The following is a 19,718-nucleotide window of genomic DNA, read 5'->3' as shown; positions in this document are numbered from 1 at the left end:
TTTTATCTTTAAGCTCTAGGAGTGATTAATCCACCAATTTTACAAGGTTAGATTATTCTGAATTTTACCTTTACTAGTGAGATTATTAGTTCATATGTTTTCCTGTTACTAATCAGCACCTTTTCATTTCAGCTTAAAGAAGTCTCTTTAGCATTTCTTGTAAGGCCAGTCTAGTGGTGATAAACTCCTTTAGCTTTTACTTTTCTGGAAAGTATTTTATCTTTCCTTCAATTCTGAGTGACAACTTGTCCAGAAGGGGTATTCTTGGTTGGAAGTTTTTTCCTTTCAGCTCTTTGAATATATCATCCCACTCCCTTCTGGCCTGCAAAGTTTCTGCTGAAAAATCTGCTGATAGTTTTATGGGGGTTCCCTTTGTTGACAAAAATAATCCATAACCAATCTATGAATGAAAATTTGGGAGAGTTTATTCTGAGCTAAAATCTGAGGACCATGGCCTGGGGCCTTTCTTCCTGAAGGAAGAAAGGGCACCAAAGAAGTGAGGTGTACAGACTGGTTATATACCCCCAAACAGGATGTTTTACAAATGATTGAAATGTCCCTCCCACAATAGTCATAAGATTGCCCTGTTGGCACAGAGCTTGATGGACACAGCAGGTAGTGGGTCTGCTATCTCGGTGGGCGTAACAGGAGGCAAGTCTATTGTCTCAAGCTGGGTGGTCACAGGTGAGCCCAGCAATCAGTTCCTAGCCTAAGGAAAGATGCTTAATCCTTAAGGAAATGCCAATGTTGGGAGGGGGAGGGAAGTTGCACCTTTATCTCAAGGGCCTTTGTTCTTGTCATAGGGAATATCTAAAGCAGATATACAGTGCATGCTCAACGGCCACGGTCAGGTCCTTTTAGAAAGACAAGGTCAGGCCAAATTAGGTTTACACCAAATGGCTTCCTCATATACTCTAATATATCCTATTACTTGCCATTTTTATTTCTCACCTTGTACATAGTAAGTTGTTTTTCTCTTGCTTTTAAGATTTTTTCCTGTCTTTAACTTTTGATATTTTAATTATAATGTGTCTTGGTGTGGGTCTCTCTGCATTCATCTTATTTGGAACTCATTAGGGTTTTTGGATCTGGACATCTGTCCTTCTCCAGGTTGGGGAAGTTTTCAGCCGTTATTTCTTCCAGTAAATTTTCTGCCCCTTTTTCTCTTGTCCGTCTGGGACCCCTGTAATGCAAGTGTTGATCTGCCTAATGTTGTCCCATAAGACCCTTAAGGTATCTTCACTTTTTTTTTTTCTTTTTGCTTCTCTCATTGGGCGAGTTCCACTGTGCTGTTTTTGAGTTCTCTGATCCTTTCTTCTGCTTTGTCTAGTCCACTGTTGAACCCCTCTTGTGTATTTTTCAGTTCAGTTCTTCTTCAGCTCTGTGATTTCTGTTTGGAAATGTTAACACAAATAATCCATAACCAACCTACAAATCAAAATTGGAGTGAGTTTATTATGAGCCAGAGTGAGGATTATAACCGAGGAAGGCCTGAGAAGGTGTTCTAGGGAAGCAGAGGTTTCAGTACAGTCTTATATCTTTTTAGAACAGAGAACATACATTAAACACACCAAGGATATATTTCCATCAAAATTTCAAAGTGGTATTCAGTTGCAAATTAGCAGGTCAACATGACCCTGATGTCAGGAAAGGGACTAATCTGGGTGTTACCAATAGGGTGTAGGAGGGCAAGTCTGCGTTCTTATCTTAAGAGAATGCATTCTTCAGTTTAATGTTCAGCAGATGTACAGTGTATGTGTGGTGGGCCATAAGTCGGTCTTGTTAGTTCAAAACAAACCAGTTTTGAATTCAAATAGTTACCCCACGTACGTCAATATGTGACAATCTCGTCAGTACTTTCTTAAATTTTCTATCTCTTTTTTGAAGTTCTCACTATGTTTATCCATTCTTTTCCTGTGTCAGGTGAGCATCTTTATGACCATTATTTTGTTCTCTTTATCAGATAAATTACTTGTTTCTGTTTCATTAGGGAGGTTTTCTGAGAGTTTATCTTGTTCTTTTGTTTGGACTATATTCCTTTGTTGACTCTCTCTGTTGGTTTCTATGCATTAGATAAAACAGCCACCTCTCCCAGTCTCGAAGGAGTTGCCAAGTGTAGGGGATGGACCTTATCATTCACCCCTGCTCTAGCGCTTGGTTGTCTCTCAAACTTTTGTGACTGTTAAGCAGTCTGTTTTATTTTTAATGGTTCCCAGTAGTGGCAGGTGTGCCAAGACTTGTCAGTGTGGGGGAGGATCTCATTCAGCACCTAGATTCAGGCTGAGTGGAAGTCCGCCCCTCAGGCAACAGCTTTTAAAGTATGCAAATATATACAGTCCTGTGGGACCACAAGCCTGAGTCCTGCTGGCCTCCAGAGGCAGGCAGTCTAGAGATGACCCCTGCGTGGCAGTCACAAAAATCAGGGTGCCAGACAATTGTACGGGCTCCTTTCTAGGAGATACCGGTGACCTGGAGTGAGGCAGAGGGAGAATGCAAAGATGGCCCACCCCGCTCCAGCCTGCATTCCCTGAAAGCATCTCCGTAGCCTCTAGATGTGTGTCAAACCAGAAGCCTGCCCCTCAGGCTGACGCTCCTGAACAAGCAAAAACAGGCCTCTTTTACAGAAAGTCTAGGGGTGTGCTCCAGTCTGCTGTCTGCGCAGTTCCCGCGGGATGGCAGCTGACCAAAACTGTCTCTCCATTTGTTACAGTCCCATGGGACTCAGGAATACAAGATCCCCTGGCCATCAGAGCCAGGCAGTCAAGGGGCAGGCACCCCCTGGGTAGCAGCACGAAAATTAGGGCACCAGATGAATGTAAAAGGTCCGCTCTGGGATATGCTGGCACTCTGAAGCACAGCAGAGAGAGAGTACAAAGTAGCACCTCCCCTCGGAAGTCTCGGGAAAAGAGGCCCTTAGATGTGTTTAATACACACAGCCTGCCCCTCAGGCCGCAGCTATGAAGATAAACTAATAGGCCTCTTTCACAGAAAAACTGGGCTCCTCAGACTGTTGCCTCTTGCTCTGCCCTGGGTGTGGTAGCTGGATAAGAGCTCTTTCTCCATTGGTTATAGTCCTGTGGGACCCGTGAGCATATGCCCTGCTGGCCAACAGAGCCAGGCGATCTAGCGGTGTCCTCTGGTGGCAGCCACAAAAACCAGGGTGCCAGAGGAGGGTACAAGCTCCTTTCCAGGAGATAGCAGTGAGCTGGAGGGAGGCAGGAGAGCACAAAGATGGTGCCCTCCAGCTTCTGTCCCCAGAGAGGACCCCGGTAGAACCCCAGATGTGTGTTAAATTAGATGCCTGCCACTCAGGCCAGTGCTTTAAGATTAGTAAATGAGCCTCTTTCACGTAAAGACTGGGTGCCTCTCAGTTGACTGCCTCTGTGCTGGTCCTTGGGGTGAGTTTGTCCAATCATGCAAGCCCTTTAAGAGCCATTTCTCAGTCACTATAGCCTTGTGGCTCTCGTGGATGCAAGCTCATTGGCTTTCAAAGCTAGATGTCTGGGGGGCTTGTCTCTTAGATGAGGTCTTAACAGTCGGGGTGCCCAATGTGGAGTTCGCTCCTCAGCGAGAAGCTCCAGGGTTTGAGTTGCTTCCCAATTGTGGGTTGCTGCACCGGAGGTGGAATTTATGGCGAGATTGTGTCTCAGCCTCTCCTACCCTCTTCACTGTAGGTTTTTCCTCATTTGCTTGATGTGTAGGAGTCGTTCAGCTAGTTTTGGGGAGTTTTTTTTTTTCAGAGGAAATTGTGCCAAATGTAGCTGTAGATTCTGTGTGTGTGTGGGTAGAGGTGAGTTTAGGATCTTCCTATATCGCCATCTTGAACCAAAAGCATTCATCCCTTTTTTCTGATTAGTAATTGTATAACTTTTTCTGTACTTTCACTTTTAATACTTTCACCTTTTCTGTATCTTAACATTTAATAGAATCTCACCAGGCTGAGAATGGGTGGGAAGCATTCCAGACAGAGGAAGCAATACAACAAAGCAACAGAAGCAGAAATGCACTGCAGGCCGGGGGGAAGGGGAGGAGACAGGTCTGCTGGGCAGAAGGGAGTGGCGAAGACTGGGCAGCAGTGGGGATGGGGGCCTTGTCTGTCTTGGTGAAGAGTCAGACAGCTTTCGGGTCTTCCGTCTCATTCCCTGCACAGTTTGGAGCACATGCTAGAAATGATCAAGTTCTCCCAAAACTGTGCCTGGCAATTTCATAGAGTAAAATGAAAATACATCATGTAGTTCTTGCAATTAATAATCCAGCTAATTCCACTGAAAAGATAAAACAAGATATCTTAATTTTTAATAGTAATAATAATAATACAATTAAGAACTTAGAAAAATGAAAAATAGGTGTTCGGTAAAAGGGGAGATGCCCGAGGAGGTGGCGAAACGGAATTGGCCTCTGAGTCACCGTATTGTAACGGTGTTGTCTCCTCGTCTTCCTTACTACACCACGAACTCCTTGCAAGTAAGGATTGCATCTTTTCTGTGTCTGCAGAGCCTGTTAGCGTAGTTCTTGGTGCAGAGTAGGTACTAAACAGGTGCTGGGAGGAGTGAGCATGGCTGGTTCCTGGGCAGCATGAAGCCAGGCTGACTGGAGTGTGTTGGGGAACAAGAGCGGGTAGAGTGAATTCCGTTGCTTGGAGAGTGCCAGGTGAGAGGCTTGGAAGGTTTTGAGCAGGACAGGGAAACTATCAGTCTTGCCTGATGCCCTCATGACTGTGATTCATGCCTTTCTTGTAATTAGCCCGGGTTACTAGTTGTGGATTGAGTCTGTGGTAATGGAATAGAATGCGCGAGGCCTAGGGCAAAAGCATAACCAAGCCTAGACTTGGTCTAACAGCCCCAGCCAGCGCAGGCCTGGTCTCGGCATCAACTGCCTTGGAACTCCATGCTGCTTTTCGGACGCTGGGCTCCGGCTCAGCTGCTCTCCATGCCGCTCTGGGGAGGAACAGGAGCACCTTTCAGACCGAATCTCCTTAAACAAACCTGGACTGCGTCGCACAGTTGTAACTTCTCGCTGTCCTTATGGCAGATAATTACTTCGACTGAAAGTGCGTCTTTCACTTCTTGCCTGTTTATATTAATAAAAGATCTAGGTTGAGCGAAAGATGGTATAACTAAAACATGGACATAAAATTTATTACACTTATGCTGTAACTTATTTAAAACACTCCAGTTGTTATTTTCCTGTGTATACATATATACAGCTATTTTTCCTTTTTGAAATTTTAATTTTTGAATTTAGAAATTTAGGAACTTTTAAAATATATTTGATTTTCAGAAAATGGACAGTTTTTGTTGATGACGGTACTTTTTTAAAAAGCCCAGTTTTATATTCTTTTTTAATCTAGATTTTTTAAAAGGTAACTTTTAAGATAGACTTTCTGTAATCTAGATTTTTCAATTCTGTAGACTTTTGGTCCTTAGGTAATTTGAATTCAGAAGAAATTTTGGCATGACTCTGTTGACTTTGTGCAATGAGGAAAGGCCTCTTTGCTTTCTAAAGAATGAATATTTCTGGGATTACGCTGATGTTTAGTTTCTTTATAGGAAAGAGGTTCTCAGTGTTTAAAAATATTCCCAGAGTTAAACACAAGATTAGCTATTCTTTAATTTGCTCAAGCTACAGACTATTCTTAGAATCACAGACCCCTCAAAATAACTCGGTGGCACCAGAAATATATGGTCCATGCCTTAAATTGCTCAGTATTTTTGACAACTATAACAGGAAATGAAAAGCTACTGGCATCCTATTTAAAAATAACTGAGATTTTAAAAAATTGATGTGTATTTTCAATTCTGGTTTAAGTGTGTATTTGCCCTTGTGAAAACAAATTGTCACCCTTTGAAATATTTAGGTTAAAGGAAAAAATGGCACTTGGATATTTTTGGATTCAAGGTTATAGGAGTAAGGAAAGTTATTTCAACAGAGCAGTTATACAAAGATAGTTGGAACGAACCCAGACTTTGAAGAGGGTGAGTACTTTCCTTGGTACTAGAGAAAGCAGGCTGCTTCATAATGTCCTTGGTCCTGCTGTGATAGGAAGGTGGCCAGCTGAGGTTAATAGCAAAAGTCCTGGGGCATCGCTTTTTTTCTTTTGGGATATTTACATCGATGAACTGAAAATACCTGCAAGAGCATCCTCTTCAGGCCCAGCCCCGTGGCCTAATGGTTAAGTTCGCCTGCTCCGTTTTGGTGGCCCAGGGATTGGCTGGTTTGGATCTTGGGAGCGGACATGGTACCGCTCATCAGGCCTCACTGAGGCAGCGTCCTACATGCCACAACTAGAAGGACCCACAAGTAAAAATATACAACTATGTACTGGTGGGCTTTGGGGAGAAAAACAAAAAATAAAATCTTAAAAAAAAAAAGAGCATCCTCTTCAATGTGATGTTATTCAGGTGGCAGTGATGATAATCTGGAAAATAGGAGCTCTGACAGTGCCTGCTCCTCAGCCTGTTCAGGGGAGATATATTTAATAAAACAAATGCTAAAACAAAGAGTAGGCGTTCTATAGTGGCACTGTGCTAAGTGCTCAGCACAAGTTTTCTCAGGTAATTCTCCCAAAGCCTGTGATATCCCTTTTCATAGATGACGAAGGAGAGTGAGTCTCAGAGAGGTTAAGTAACTTGTCTAAGGTAACCCAGCAAGTTAAATGGCTGAGGTGATCTGGACCTTGAGCTTGTATCCACCGTGCCTACCTCGCCAGCACTTGGTAAAGACAGGAGCTCAGTAAATGGAGCTCTCGTTCTAGCATAGGAAAATTGTGTTCGAGGGGTAGTTCTCTTACCACAGGACAGCAATGGAGAGCTGGCTGGACCATCTTGAGCATTTTTACAGCAGTGACAAAACATCCTGCATATTGGTATGTACATTCTTTGTCTCGTTCTTCTTTTCCTCCTGAACACTGCAAGCTGCTGGGAAGGACGGTGCATGGAGGCCGTTAGTACAGCCCCTCACTTCATTTTCCTGTAACTATGTTAGTTGAAACCAGGAGTTATGGTCAAGAAACTCTTAGTTCTCGCTGAAATCTATAGATGATCTCCAGTTTTATCTAAACAAGTTTTGAGAGTGGTTTGACAAGTATTGACTGACTGAATTCGTCTCAGTGATTAGTTTCAAAGATCTGTGAAAGGAACCAGCTCAGCACAACCACTCGCAAGTGCCAGTTGTACAGCTGCCCAGATGCACATTTTGTTAGAAACGAAAAAACCATAAACCTGAGTGTATTACTCTGCTAGGGCGGCTCTAACAACAGACAACAAACTGAGTGGCTTAAACAATAGGAATTTACTGTCTCAGTTCTGGAGGCTGGAGTCAAAGAGCAGACTGTCAGCAGGGTCGCTTCCTCCTGAGGGCCGTGAGGGAGAATCTGTCCCATGCGTCACACCTGGTTTCTTGTGGTTTGCTGGCAGTCTCGGGCGTTCCTTGGCCCATGGAAGCACATCCTGATCTCTGCCTTCGTCTTCACATGGTGTTCTTCCTGTATGTACGTCTGTCTCCAAATTTCCCCATTTTATAAGGACACCAGTTACTTAACCCCCATTTCCTCATTTATAAGGCCTGTCCCTCCTAATGACTTCATTTTAACTTGATTACTCTGTACAGATCCTGTCTTTAAATAAAGTCATAGCCTTAGGTACTGGGGGTTAGGACTTCAGCATGTGACTTTTGGGGGGGGACAAAGTTCAACCCGTGACACTAAGCATCGACAGCTGGGTGTCGCCTGCCCCAATTCCTCTGGCAGCTCCACCCTCCCACCTACACTAGCTGAGGTGTTAGTGGTGGAGTGTCCAGTTTATTGAATGAGTTGTATTTAGTAGGGTGTGTCTCCCTTCCAGAATAATACCAAATTAATAAAACTCCGCAGTGATTCAAAGTTGGAATTTCTCCCCTCTGCCTGCCTGGGCCTGCTTCAAGGGCTTGGATGCCTGCAGTGGGAAATTTGACATTGTTGGCTTCCTTCCTTGCTCTGCCTTTCTCTCCCTCCCTTCTGCTAGTTTTGACCCTTATAGGGTCAGGCCTAAAGGGGACTAAGGGAAAAATACAGTTGGGTGACAGCTGGGATGTTTCCATCTGGCATCGGTGCCCTCCAGATGGCAGATGTGGTTCTCTTTGGTGGATTCCTGGGAGATCCTCCTGCTGGGACTCCCCCTTTGGCTCCCTTGATGCACTGGGGCCTCTCCTCCAGCTGACCCTCTCACTGTACACCCTTGGCCCCTAGCTTTGGTGTTCCACCTCTCTGCTACTCATCTTCATCCCTCTCTGCAGAACTCTTGGGAGGCTGTCTTTTAAGGCAACCCCGTGCCAGCTTTCCTCCTGGGGGCCTGATTTGGTTCATGGAAGACAAGCACCTTTGCTGTCAGGGGAAGCAGCGTCTACTCCCAGTGCAGCCTTTTAAACTCTGCTGACAGGTAGACAGCTCAGTCACAGGATCTCACCTTTAGACTTACCTTTCAGCTTGAGTCAAGTCCTAGTCTCTCTGTTCCTTCAAGTCCAGGAGATACTGGTTCTGCTCTTCACGTGGTTCCCTCAATGCCGTTGCAGCTTGGTTTAAGGTGAGGAGTCGCATTCTCCTCTTTTCTTCCATGGGCATTGGTGCGAGTGGACACAGCACACTGACACTCTCCAATAACATACCCTCTTCGGGCTCTTACAACTTCTTTCTCTTGTTTTGATTTCTTTTTTAGTACTTTTTTAAAATTGAGATATAATTGACATATAACATTATATTAGTTTCAGATGTACAACATAATGATTCGGTATTTGTTTATATCGCAAAATGATCACAATAAGTCTAATTAACATCCATCACCACACAGTTACAAATTTTTTTTCTGGTGATAACTTTTTAAGACCTACTCTCTTAGTACCTTTCAAATATACACTACAATATTATCAACTATAGTCACCATGCTGTACATTACATCCCTATGACGTATTTATTTTATAACTAGAAGCTTGTACATTTTGACCACTTTGACCCATTTTGCCCACGTCCCACCCCTTTACAATTTGTGCTTCTCAGAGGCTGGAGGAGACTGGCTGAGACGGGCAAAGTCAGATAGGGCTTAACGCTTTGCAAACCCTGCGTGGATGGTCTGTTCTTCTGACGTCTCTGCAGGTGCTCACTGCGCCACCCCTGGAGGCACCAGTCAGTGTCTGAACAGTTAAGGAGGGGAAGACATCAGACTTCCGTGGTGGGCTGGTATCATTTGCAGAAGTGCACAAATGACCATTCATTTATATTACAGACAGAGGCATTGGATCACCAGATGTGAGTTCTGACCTTGAAGAGAGCATCCTTGCATTGCAGTTTACACATTTAAACATCATGAAAGACAGTTGAATACAAAACTTATTTGCCTGTTTTGTCAATTTGTAGAAATTTTTGGCTGCTCAGCGGTTTCTTTAACACATTTGGACTTTCTTAGTGGAGAACTAACTTGTTACAGCTCCCTATTTTTGCCCATGTGAGTTTGTACAATATCTCTGAAGAATTTCTTATTATGACAGGGAGAGGGGAGTAGGCTGTGTGTGTGTTGAATCCAAAGCAGCATTGTGTTCATTGTTTTACTCTGTAAAGATCATTCTGTTCTAAAGATATGATATAAACGATGGTTCTTTGCTGTGTTTAATTTCATTACAATAGAATTCATTCACTGGTTTAAAATAAAAGGTGATTATTTCAGTGCTAAAGTGTATTACTTATATCTCTATATAAAGCATTCAGAATTTAATAATAAAAGATTAGTTGAAATTCATGGCATTTGTATCATCTACTTGAATAATTATAATTTATTGGTCTATATAGTACAAAAGTATTAATTCCTTTGGTCTTCTTTTTTTAATTAGATAATATTCAGTGGAAGAGACCACACAAAGGAGACTCAAAGTTGAGAAAATGTGATTGGAATTTGAGTAGTAAAAGTTGATATGTAGATAAGCAGTGCTGTTAAAACCCACATTTACAGCTAAATTGAAAATAAGTATTGGAAGTCTTCCAAGAAAAAGTCCAAAATAATTGTGGAAGATAGGGTGATAATATATGAAGTAATCACTCTTGGTGTATGACAACAGCGGTGGGGCAGGGTCCCTGAAGGCATCGTTCTGCTCTCCCTGGGGGAAAGGAGAAGGCAAGCCAGGTGGTTAATTCTTTCCACTTTAGTACTTGGACATAAGGAGTAAAATGGGATTATATAGGCAATATAAGAAACTAGTAAATGTGCAGATAAACTTTGAGAACAGGAAACAAATACAGAAAGAAATTACATCATATTAAAAGGGCAAAGAGATATAAAATTTTTCATTCCCTAGACAGAGTATACTAAATTATAATAATTTAGTGTACAGTCAATTATACTAAAGTACCCTTAGTTGTAAATGTCAGTTGAGTTCTGGAGTTACAACAAAGATAGAGTATGAAATAATATTATTAAGACGGAAAGGTTTGCTTTTGGTCATAGGGCATATTTTATATATATATATATATTTTTTTTTTTTAGAAACCTTTCTAAATGGGAATCAAAAGAAATTTATTTTTATTTTTAGGAGTGTTTTAAGGAAACATCCGCTGGGGGCTTAGAAACATGTAGCTCCTGTTTGTCCTCAAAACTCTTTAAAAGGATGTGGCAGAGAAACTTTAAACTTTTCACTTTAAAAACCCTTTTTATATCCATTAGTTTATTCATCCATCCAACTAATATTTGTGACATGAAGTATGATAAGATGTGCAGACACAGAAATGGTTAAGACATTGTTCTTGAATTAAAGGAACTCAATCTTCTGGGTTTTATTTTTTTTATTTCTTCACAAAAATTTCTAATTTTATGTAAATCTAGGCTTGGTTCCTGTATTTTACTAGTTTGAGATATTTTATTGCCGTATAGTGCAAAGTATTAATGGACTGATAAATATCTTTCATGCCGCTTATTTGTTTAGACCTCTTTATGCGTGACCATGAAGGTCACAGTGAAGTGGGATCTTGATTCCCTAACTCATAGCTCCAGTTTTAATGCTTCTTGATATTCTTGCAGGGACTACCACACATGTGTCTTCCAGCCATATAAATGCATCTTCCAGCAGCACTGTGAAACCATCAACAACTCCATTTTCTTCAAAGAATATGACAACCACCACTTTGAAACCCGTAGCGACATCTAAAATGACAACACCGGGGGTCTCAACAAAAATGACTTCCACCACCTTAAAGTCTACACCCAAAATAACAAGTGTTTCACAAAATACATCCCAGATGTCAACATCCACGATGACCACAACCCACAATAGTTCCATGATGACTACCACCCACAATGGTTCAGTGACATCTGTCTCTTCATCAGTAACAAGTATGTATGAAAATGGACCTGTTTTTCTTCTGCTGAGAATAGTTGTTAAATGCCACATTTCCATCATTATTCCATTCTGCAAAAATAAACACAGAAATTTAGACAATGACTTCCTATTAAGTAAATTAGTTGTAGAGATTAGGAAAAGAGTCAATTGACCCAGTATTCTTGTCCCTTTAAAAAAGAGTTTCCAAATTAATCATGCCAAATAATGACTGTATAAGAACCATCTGTGAATAAGTAATTTATACTAATAGAGAATTTTATTTTACATGGTTTGAAAATTTGTCATACCTTTAACTCTTTGTACCTTATTCTAGAAAGGAATTAGGCAGGCTCAGTCTACGTGGTTTCTAAACCAAAATCGTGGTGAACTTTGGTTTTAATTCATTGGTGCCATTAAGGTATTTTTAAACAGTGTTAGATATAATCACATATGTAGTATGAGAGTCTCAGCACTCCTTACTTTTTGCATTTGTTTAAAATAGAATGCCTGTGAAACCATGAACTCAGAAACCTTAAGATGATTTTCTTTTAGGTTATCCAAAATTGAAGTTCTATTTAAAAACTAATGATTACATTTATCAGAACAAATAGCAGACTTTATGGTTTCTTTTGTGTGTTTTTATATTATTTCTACTCCATATAGTGTATTTTCTCTATTACAATAATTTGTGTATTAAAATTAACTTTAATGTCTCAGGGGCTCTTGATAAAATCAAAATACTTAAAATTCCCAGTTTATTCAAAATTCACGAGAAATTTCAGTTAGAAACATTTATTCAAATTGGGTCCAGTTTCAAGATTACAGCTGTGTTACCCTGACCTTTTTTTAAAGCATGAACTCCTAAGAGGATTTATAAGGAAAAAAATTCCCCAAATCGTGCTGCCTCTGAGGTTTTGGTAGTCCACCCAAGTCCAGCACCATGAACCACTTTAAGATCTTGGGGTTGCAGGCCCTGGGGATTTCCTTAAGGGATGTATTGGAGAAACTGAAGAAACTAGAGCCAGGCCGTCACTAGACACAAAGGAGGCTAGAGAGCAACTTTCTATGCTTAGATTCCCCTTCATCCCCCATTGAGCATTGTTATATAGAAAATCAGAAAGTTTTAACGTATTTAAAATGGTTTTTAAAAGTGCTAAAGCTTATTTTGTTTTGTTTTCGTCTAGTCACAGCAACTATTAATTCCAAAGAAAATAAAGGATCAAAATTTGATACTGGCAGTTTTGTTGGTGGTATCGTATTAACACTGGGAATTTTATCTATTCTTTACATGGGATGCAAAATATATTATTCAAGAAGAGGCATTCGGTATACAACCATGTGAGTTTTAATTATCCAGAACTTTTTAATTATTATTATTTCTGTATTTCTTTATTTAAATATCATGACAAAATATTGTGGTAGGGCCAGTGTTCATCTCAGGGATGAATAACTCATAGATTTATGAGTTACATTCCTATTAATCTTGTGTATCCAAAGTAAATTGCTTATGTAGAAGCTTGTGATGATAATTATTTGCAAACGAAAATGGGTATATATACCTATAAAAATGTTTGTATTTTGGGGCTGGCCCCGTGGCCGAGTGGTTAAGTTCGCACGCTCCGCTGCAGGCGGCCCAGTGTTTCGTTGGTTCGAATCCTGGGCGCAGACATGACACTGCTCATCAAACCACGCTGAGGCAGCGTCCCGCATGCCACAACTAGAAGGACCCACAACGAAGAATATACAACTATGTACCGGGGGGCTTTGGGGAGAAAAAGGAAAAAATAAAATCTTTAAAAAAAAAAAAAGTTTGTATTTTATTAATGTCATTTTTTACCAGAGACCCAAGTTTAGCCAACCCTTTTCACTTGCTTTTACCCCTAATCGTAAGAAATAACCATATCAGGTCTCATGAGGCTGTTGACTTAGTGCTGCCAACAAACATGACACACAAAATAACATCCTTGGTGAAAAACATGATTTTTGCTTTCTATGACAAAGACCAACTATGGAAATTCTTCTGACAGCCTCATTTTCCTGATAATTTACTATACCAGTGAGTGGTTGTTTGAAGTAATATAGATTATCATTTTATCTCTTGTAAACCTGTGTTTTTCAAATGAGCTTTATCAACAAGTCCTGATAACAAACCCTGTTCACCTTTCATGCACTTCTGTAGGCCTTAGGCTTTTTGGAGGTATCATCTCCTGGCTTTTGTTACTCCAACAAAGTTCTTTTGTTTTTTTTATTTTTTGAGTCTTAGATCTGCAAGAGCCAATTCATTCTTTTTATTGTTAATATATATAAATACCATAGAATAGATGACCATTTTCCAAAATTCATTTTGTTTAAGTCGTCAATACATATGTATCTTACACAGAGTTTCCACATCAGTAACATTTGGGAAATACTGATTGAGCAAAGCAAAATGGAACAGGTTTCTTTACTACAAGAATTCTCTAAGCCTTTGATATGTTGATATGCATTATGAATTTCCAGGAGGGGAATATAGTATGAAAATATTTCTCAAATTTTTCATCAAACTGAAAAAACCAGACTTTAAAAAATTGTTTTTAAATTGAAAGTTAGCTTCCATATATTCATCATATCAAACTCACTTTTAAAAGAATATCAAGGTGGTGTTTTGCCAGATTAAAATTGTCTTCAAAAACATGCATTCTTTTCTCTTTTAGATCAACCTATAAAAGAAAAAGATACATGAAGGGAACTGTGACTAAATACAGTTAACTTGGGAAATGCATTAAAACTTGAAATATATTTTAAAACCACTGTGTGTTTCTAGAAATATTTATCATCTATTTCCTTGGTAAATTTCACCAGTTAAACAGAAGACTCATTTCGATTATAGGAAATGCCGCTCATTTTTTTTATAATATTAATATTTATTGATGTAGTTGAAGTTATAAAATAGTGAAGGAATTAAATTAAAATGTGCTGTTTTCGTTTTAAACTGCCTTAACTACGAAGTATGTAATTTTAGCTTTATGGGCTCATTTTTTTTTCACGTATACATGACCACATAAGGTTGCATGCCCTGTGGAGGAAGTCAGAGTCCAGAATCCTCATTCCTATAAGGGAACTATGCTGGCACAGGCAGAGTTTGACAGTAATAGGAGTCTTATTCATATAGCAACCAGTATATGGTGAAAATACCATATTTAGTTGAATCTAAGTACACATGTTTGGTTTTGTTTTTTTCCACATTTTAAGACCTCTGAAATTGAGATGTAGCTTACAATCTGTGGGATGAGAAAGCATTGTGCTGTAATTTAATTGGCTGTGTTTTTCTTAGAGCTACATAAAAAAAATAGTGCATTTTAACGCCAGTAGTTCCTTTGAAGTTATAAAAAATGGCATTCCATAAATAAGGACTTAATGTTTGTCCTATTAAGGAAATTGAGACCTTCTATTATCTAGTAATAATGATCATTTCTAGTTTTCATTTAGTGGATAATAACACTGATTGAAATATTAGCTCCTATATTTCTTAGAGTTGCATGAAGAGACAGTGGCGTGAAATGGTTAAGAGATGGGGTTTGGGGCAGACAGACTTCATTTTGAGTCTGGCTCTACTGTGGACCAGCAGGGTGCTTTCCCATGCTTAAATGAAGGATGTTGCACAGCGCACAGTGGTCAAGACGAGAGTTCACATGCTTGCTTAGCTTCTGATCCTCTGTAAAACAGGATAATGAGTAAATAAAGTAAGTAAATCATTAACAATGCCCTGTGCATAGGGTTACTGTGATGATTAAATGAGATCTGGATGTAAAGTCTGTAGTGTAATACCTGGCACATAGTAAATGCTCAAGAAATGATGGTTGTTTTGGTTGTTTTCTTCTTTAAAGAGGGTTCTAACAGCTAACTGGTGAAAAGTCACAGTCACTAAGAGGCAGTGCGGAGATTTGAGTGTAGGTCTGTTTGACAACCTGAACCAGCATTTGAATCTTCAGCCACAACAGTTACTGGGTGTTTTTACTTAAGAAACTTTATGCAAAGCAATGAGAATTAATTTTGATTCCAAAGATTGAAATTATTTGTTACTTTACTTAAAAAATATGAACATATAAGTAGTTTTGATACAAATACAAAACATCGAGTAATTTTGACTTTTGATCTGTTACAGTGATGAACATGATGCCATCATTTAAGGAAATCCAAGGACCAATGGAAAGAAGAAATATTGATGCAGCCCTATCAATTAGTTTTGGTTTATTATTGGTTAAAATGATACTCTCCTCGAAAATAGAACAAACAGGCCATGCCTATAATTTACAAGGTATTATATAAATGTGTAAAAATTCCTCATGATCACTAAAGATAAAAAGATTTGGTTTAGGTTTTTTAATGAACATTTGGAGCATACAGTTAGTGAAATGGTTATATTCACTTTTCGAAAATACATAGTAAGACAAACAAGTCCTGTTTCCTTTTTTTTTCGTGGCATTGGCCACATGGGGCCAGTAATCGGAAGACATCATCACTGAGGGCACAGTGCCATCTGGGCATACAAATAAGGAGCTTGTCACACACTTAGGATTTTGACTGTCTGTTGCTCACACGAAGAACTTCAGTGCTATTCAGAGCTGGATATATCCTAATTACTAATGCCACACAGCAGAAATTATACAAGTAAACCAGATCTTCAGCATAATTTTAGTTTAAGTGTCTCTTCAGAAAACATCAATAATTTATATGTTTTAAAGCTTAGTACTTGGTTTAGGAGCAAAACGCATGCCCCCCCACCCCAAAAATCGAAACCAGAAACAGTCCCTGGGCTTAGCTCTGTTAGAGCCACTGGAGAGCCTGTATGTTTATTAATAACTTCTTTTGAGCTTTCAGTGGCAGTTGATATGGTTATCTTTTTTTCACTATGTGATTTCAGTAATTGCAATGTTTAACATGATGGTTTAAAAACTTAGTTGTTAGTATTAAATAAGTTAGATTATTTGCTACTGTGAGAATATTGTCACCACTGGAAATTATTTCGTACTCAGCTGTTAATTTTATCTTTAGTGAATATTTTTAAGAGATAGAGAGCTGCTTTCAATATCTAGAAATGTTTAATGTAGTGTAAACATGCCTAACTTTAAAAAAAAGAGCCCCTTATATGATTTCCAAAACAACATTTAGAACTGTATACACAGAACTATAGATTAATGCTCTGTTTATCAAGCCAGGGATTGTGGGGGCCCCCCTCAGGCTACTAAACCCACAGGATGAAAATGTTGCATATTCATGCACCATCGATTTTACTCAAAGATTTGGGGAAACAGCATTTTTATACTAAAGCACCAGTGTATTTTGGAATAGATTCCTATGGAGTTTTAAAACAGGAATTTTTAAGAATTTTTAACTTCCTGCTTCTTTATTTGGGTATTTTTCAGCCCTCTCCTCTTCCTCCCTTGCTGAAGAGGAGGCACTTTCATATGTATTATGTTAATGGAGAGAAAAAGCACAGTATTTTAGGGATACCAATATTAGCCAAGGTATTTTGAAGTGTTTTCGGTTTTAGTTTATATTACAACACTCAAAACTCAGGGTCAAGTTTTGACAAAAGATGTATTTAGTCATACTGAATACTGAGATAGTATTTCTATCTTAGGTGGTCAAAGTAAATCACACCAATTTCTGATAGTCCAAAAATCAGCTGAGAAGTCCTAATGAACATGTACCTACAATTAATATGAATTAAATGTATCTTTTGTGGTCAGCTTTTGGTTTGCAGAGAATGCCATATGTCAGGAATTTTGATATAAAAGGATCATTTTACTTACTGTGCATTATTGCCAATTGATATGATGAATATGGATGATAAAAATCCAAAATATGGATATGATGGGATGTATGTGACACATGCAGTGTGGAGGAAATATTATGAAACCTGTTTATATTAGTTCAAAAGAGAAATGTGGGATGATAGGTAAGTTCTCCGTTACTAACTTAGCCCTAGCTGGTCTTTCAACCACTGCTTTCATTTCTTTGCAAAACGTACTAAGATATATTTTATAGTAATGGGGCCTTTTCAGTTTAACTTGTTTTGTCTCCTGCTTTCTTGATATTTCAGTACTTCAAGTCAGTCAGAACTTTGTAGACAGGCCTGAAACTTTCTTCTATACTTGCTTCTTTAGCACTTTGAAGATATAAAACCACTTTTTAAGTACTAAATGTCGAAATTTGCCTTTCAAGTTTCCTGTGCTTTGGGTTTGAAATAATTTAGTTATGTCTTTTCTCTGTATGTAAATTGTATAATTTGTTATTTTCAAATACCAGTGCTTCAATGCAGTCAGTTTCTTTGGTTCTCTGCAAAAATTGAGGGAACTGGTGATGCAAACCAATATTCTGCTTTGGAGCACATTTCCTAAGCATAAATGTATCTTCCTGATTATGTTTACTTAAGCAAATGTTCAATTTTGTTTGCAGTCCTTGAGAATGTATTTACTTGAAGATAAAAGCAATCCAGATGTATGTCTAAATATTAGGCAGAATCCAATCTATGATTTTAAAATTTCTTTGGATAATCCATAAAATGAATAATTCAAATACAGATAAGAGTGGTAGCATATTACAGTGATCATTTTGTATTTTTCAGAAAAAAACATTTAAAGCAAATTCCTATTAGTTTTTTTTCTTTTTATTATAAGGATCAGCTTTTGGTATTTCATTGTTACTGAGATCTATTTTTAGAATAAAATTTTGTTCTCCACCTAAGAGTTTTATGTGTGTGGTTTTACTTCATTTCATCAAACTCAAAAGAAACTAACAGAATAGAAAAAGCCCAAAATAGAAAGGCAGATTATTGAGGCTAACTGGCCTTGTAAGTGTGGCTTCCTGGACCAGCAGCAGCATCACCTGGAAACTTGTTAGACGTGCGAATTCTTGAGCCAGAGTAGGTCTGGGGTGGTGCCTGGCAATAAACATTTTAACAGTCCTCTCAGGTGATTCTGATGAACCCCAAAGTTTGAGAAGCACTGCTCAACAGCTTTTCATTTGAAGCGACTTCTTTATTCTGCTGGGTAGAACTTGAAAAATATATTTGTGGTAGAAATAAAAAACTACCATTCCCTCTATAAATCAGCTGCAATTGCCTTAATGTATGGTATTTTCAACAGTCTTTTTTTCTTTACAACTGGATATAATTAATCTGAGAATGACTGAAAGATTTGTTATTATGAGGCAACCAAGGGGAAAGGGTGCAGTCTACAGGAAATCCTTTATATAATAAAAAGTACCCTCTCATAGTATTATTTGCACAGAATTCTTCCTCCCCACCCTTGCTTTGGCTTCACTCTGAGCAGAGTTTACTCCCCCACCAACTTCAGGCTTGGGTGTGTGTCTTGTTCTTGGCCCAATGGTAGGGTAGTAGATGTAATAAACATTACATCTGTCCAGAAAAACAAAATGTACCCTTTGAAGTTTCAGCTAATTATTTTCTAAAAATTAAAGTATGTTATGCATACAAAGAGAGTGACGTCACCTAGATGGCAGCAAAGATCGTTCCTGACTTTGCTCCTCCCACAAGAACAACTAACCACTCATGGACAAGACACTATTGAGAGCATCCTGGAATGTGGGGGTAAGGCTGAAGCACCACTCTGCACCTCAGAGACCAAGACAGACTGCCTTAGAAGGGTAAGAGAAGCAGCTACATGTTGACCACGTTGCCCCTCCCCCAGGCCACTGCAGTACCACACCAAGAGGTCTCTCCTGAACCTGCAGTTACCCCACTGGGAAAAGAAAGCTCAGGGTGAACATCTAGCTGCCCCAGCATTGTGTATTGCTTCTTGGGAGCCCCCACTCCAGTCTCAGACCATAGGGATTGCAGAGCTATCCAGGTGGGGTCGGGGTAGAGCTTGAGCACTGGGAATCTGCTTGTGATGGAGAAATGGGAGGAGCTTGCAATAATCAGTACTCGGAACTTGGCAGACTGAGTTCCTATCTGCAGCAATGAAGTGTAGCAATCACAACCAGCAGGTTTACTCATCTGCAGAATCAATCGTACAGACCAGGGAACTTGGTGGGCTGCAGGTCTGCCTGATTCAGGACCTCAAACAAAGCGCCTTACCAGCCCTACAGCCTGGTCTACCCCCTCCCAAGCAGGGGAGCTGAGTCATAGCCTGGTCCACTGCTGAGTATAGCTCTAGAAGAAATAGAAAAATTGTTATAAACATACAACCTATGAAACTGAATCTAAAAGAAATAGAAAATGGGGACAGACTGATTATTAGTAAGGAGGTTGAACCAGTAATCAAAAATCTCCAGATGAAGAAAAGCCCAGGACCAGATGGCTTCACTGCTGAATTTTACCGAGCATTTAAAGAGTTAACACCAATCCTTTTCAAACTCTTTTAAAAAAAATCAAAGAG

The 19,718-nt window shown here is 39.3% G+C and overlaps 1 protein-coding gene and 1 long non-coding RNA gene across 2 annotated transcripts in view; one reads left to right on the top strand and one right to left on the bottom strand.

The window, feature by feature from the left end:
- TMEM123 (transmembrane protein 123) overlaps window positions 1-18,063 on the top strand; it is a 53,639-nt gene extending 35,576 nt beyond the window's left edge. The window contains exons 3-5 of the mRNA XM_005611537.4: window positions 11,037-11,348; window positions 12,519-12,672; window positions 15,479-18,063. Coding sequence (XP_005611594.1) covers window positions 11,037-11,348; window positions 12,519-12,672; window positions 15,479-15,503 — 491 coding nt within the window. The 3' untranslated portion in view covers window positions 15,504-18,063. The remainder of the gene's footprint in view (window positions 1-11,036; window positions 11,349-12,518; window positions 12,673-15,478) is intronic.
- On the bottom strand, window positions 10,791-18,504 carry LOC138924962 (uncharacterized). Its single transcript, XR_011440430.1, has 3 exons — window positions 18,167-18,504; window positions 13,953-14,033; window positions 10,791-11,424 (listed from the first exon to the last, which is right to left on the bottom strand). It is a non-coding gene; the product is annotated as an uncharacterized lncRNA (long non-coding RNA).
- Window positions 18,505-19,718: the final 1,214 nt, after the last annotated feature.

This window comes from Equus caballus, chromosome 7 (assembly GCF_041296265.1).
Source record: "Equus caballus isolate H_3958 breed thoroughbred chromosome 7, TB-T2T, whole genome shotgun sequence".
NCBI lineage: Eukaryota > Metazoa > Chordata > Mammalia > Perissodactyla > Equidae > Equus > Equus caballus.
The sequence above is the reverse complement of the archived record's forward strand: the minus strand, read 5'-3'. Positions and strand labels throughout refer to the sequence as shown.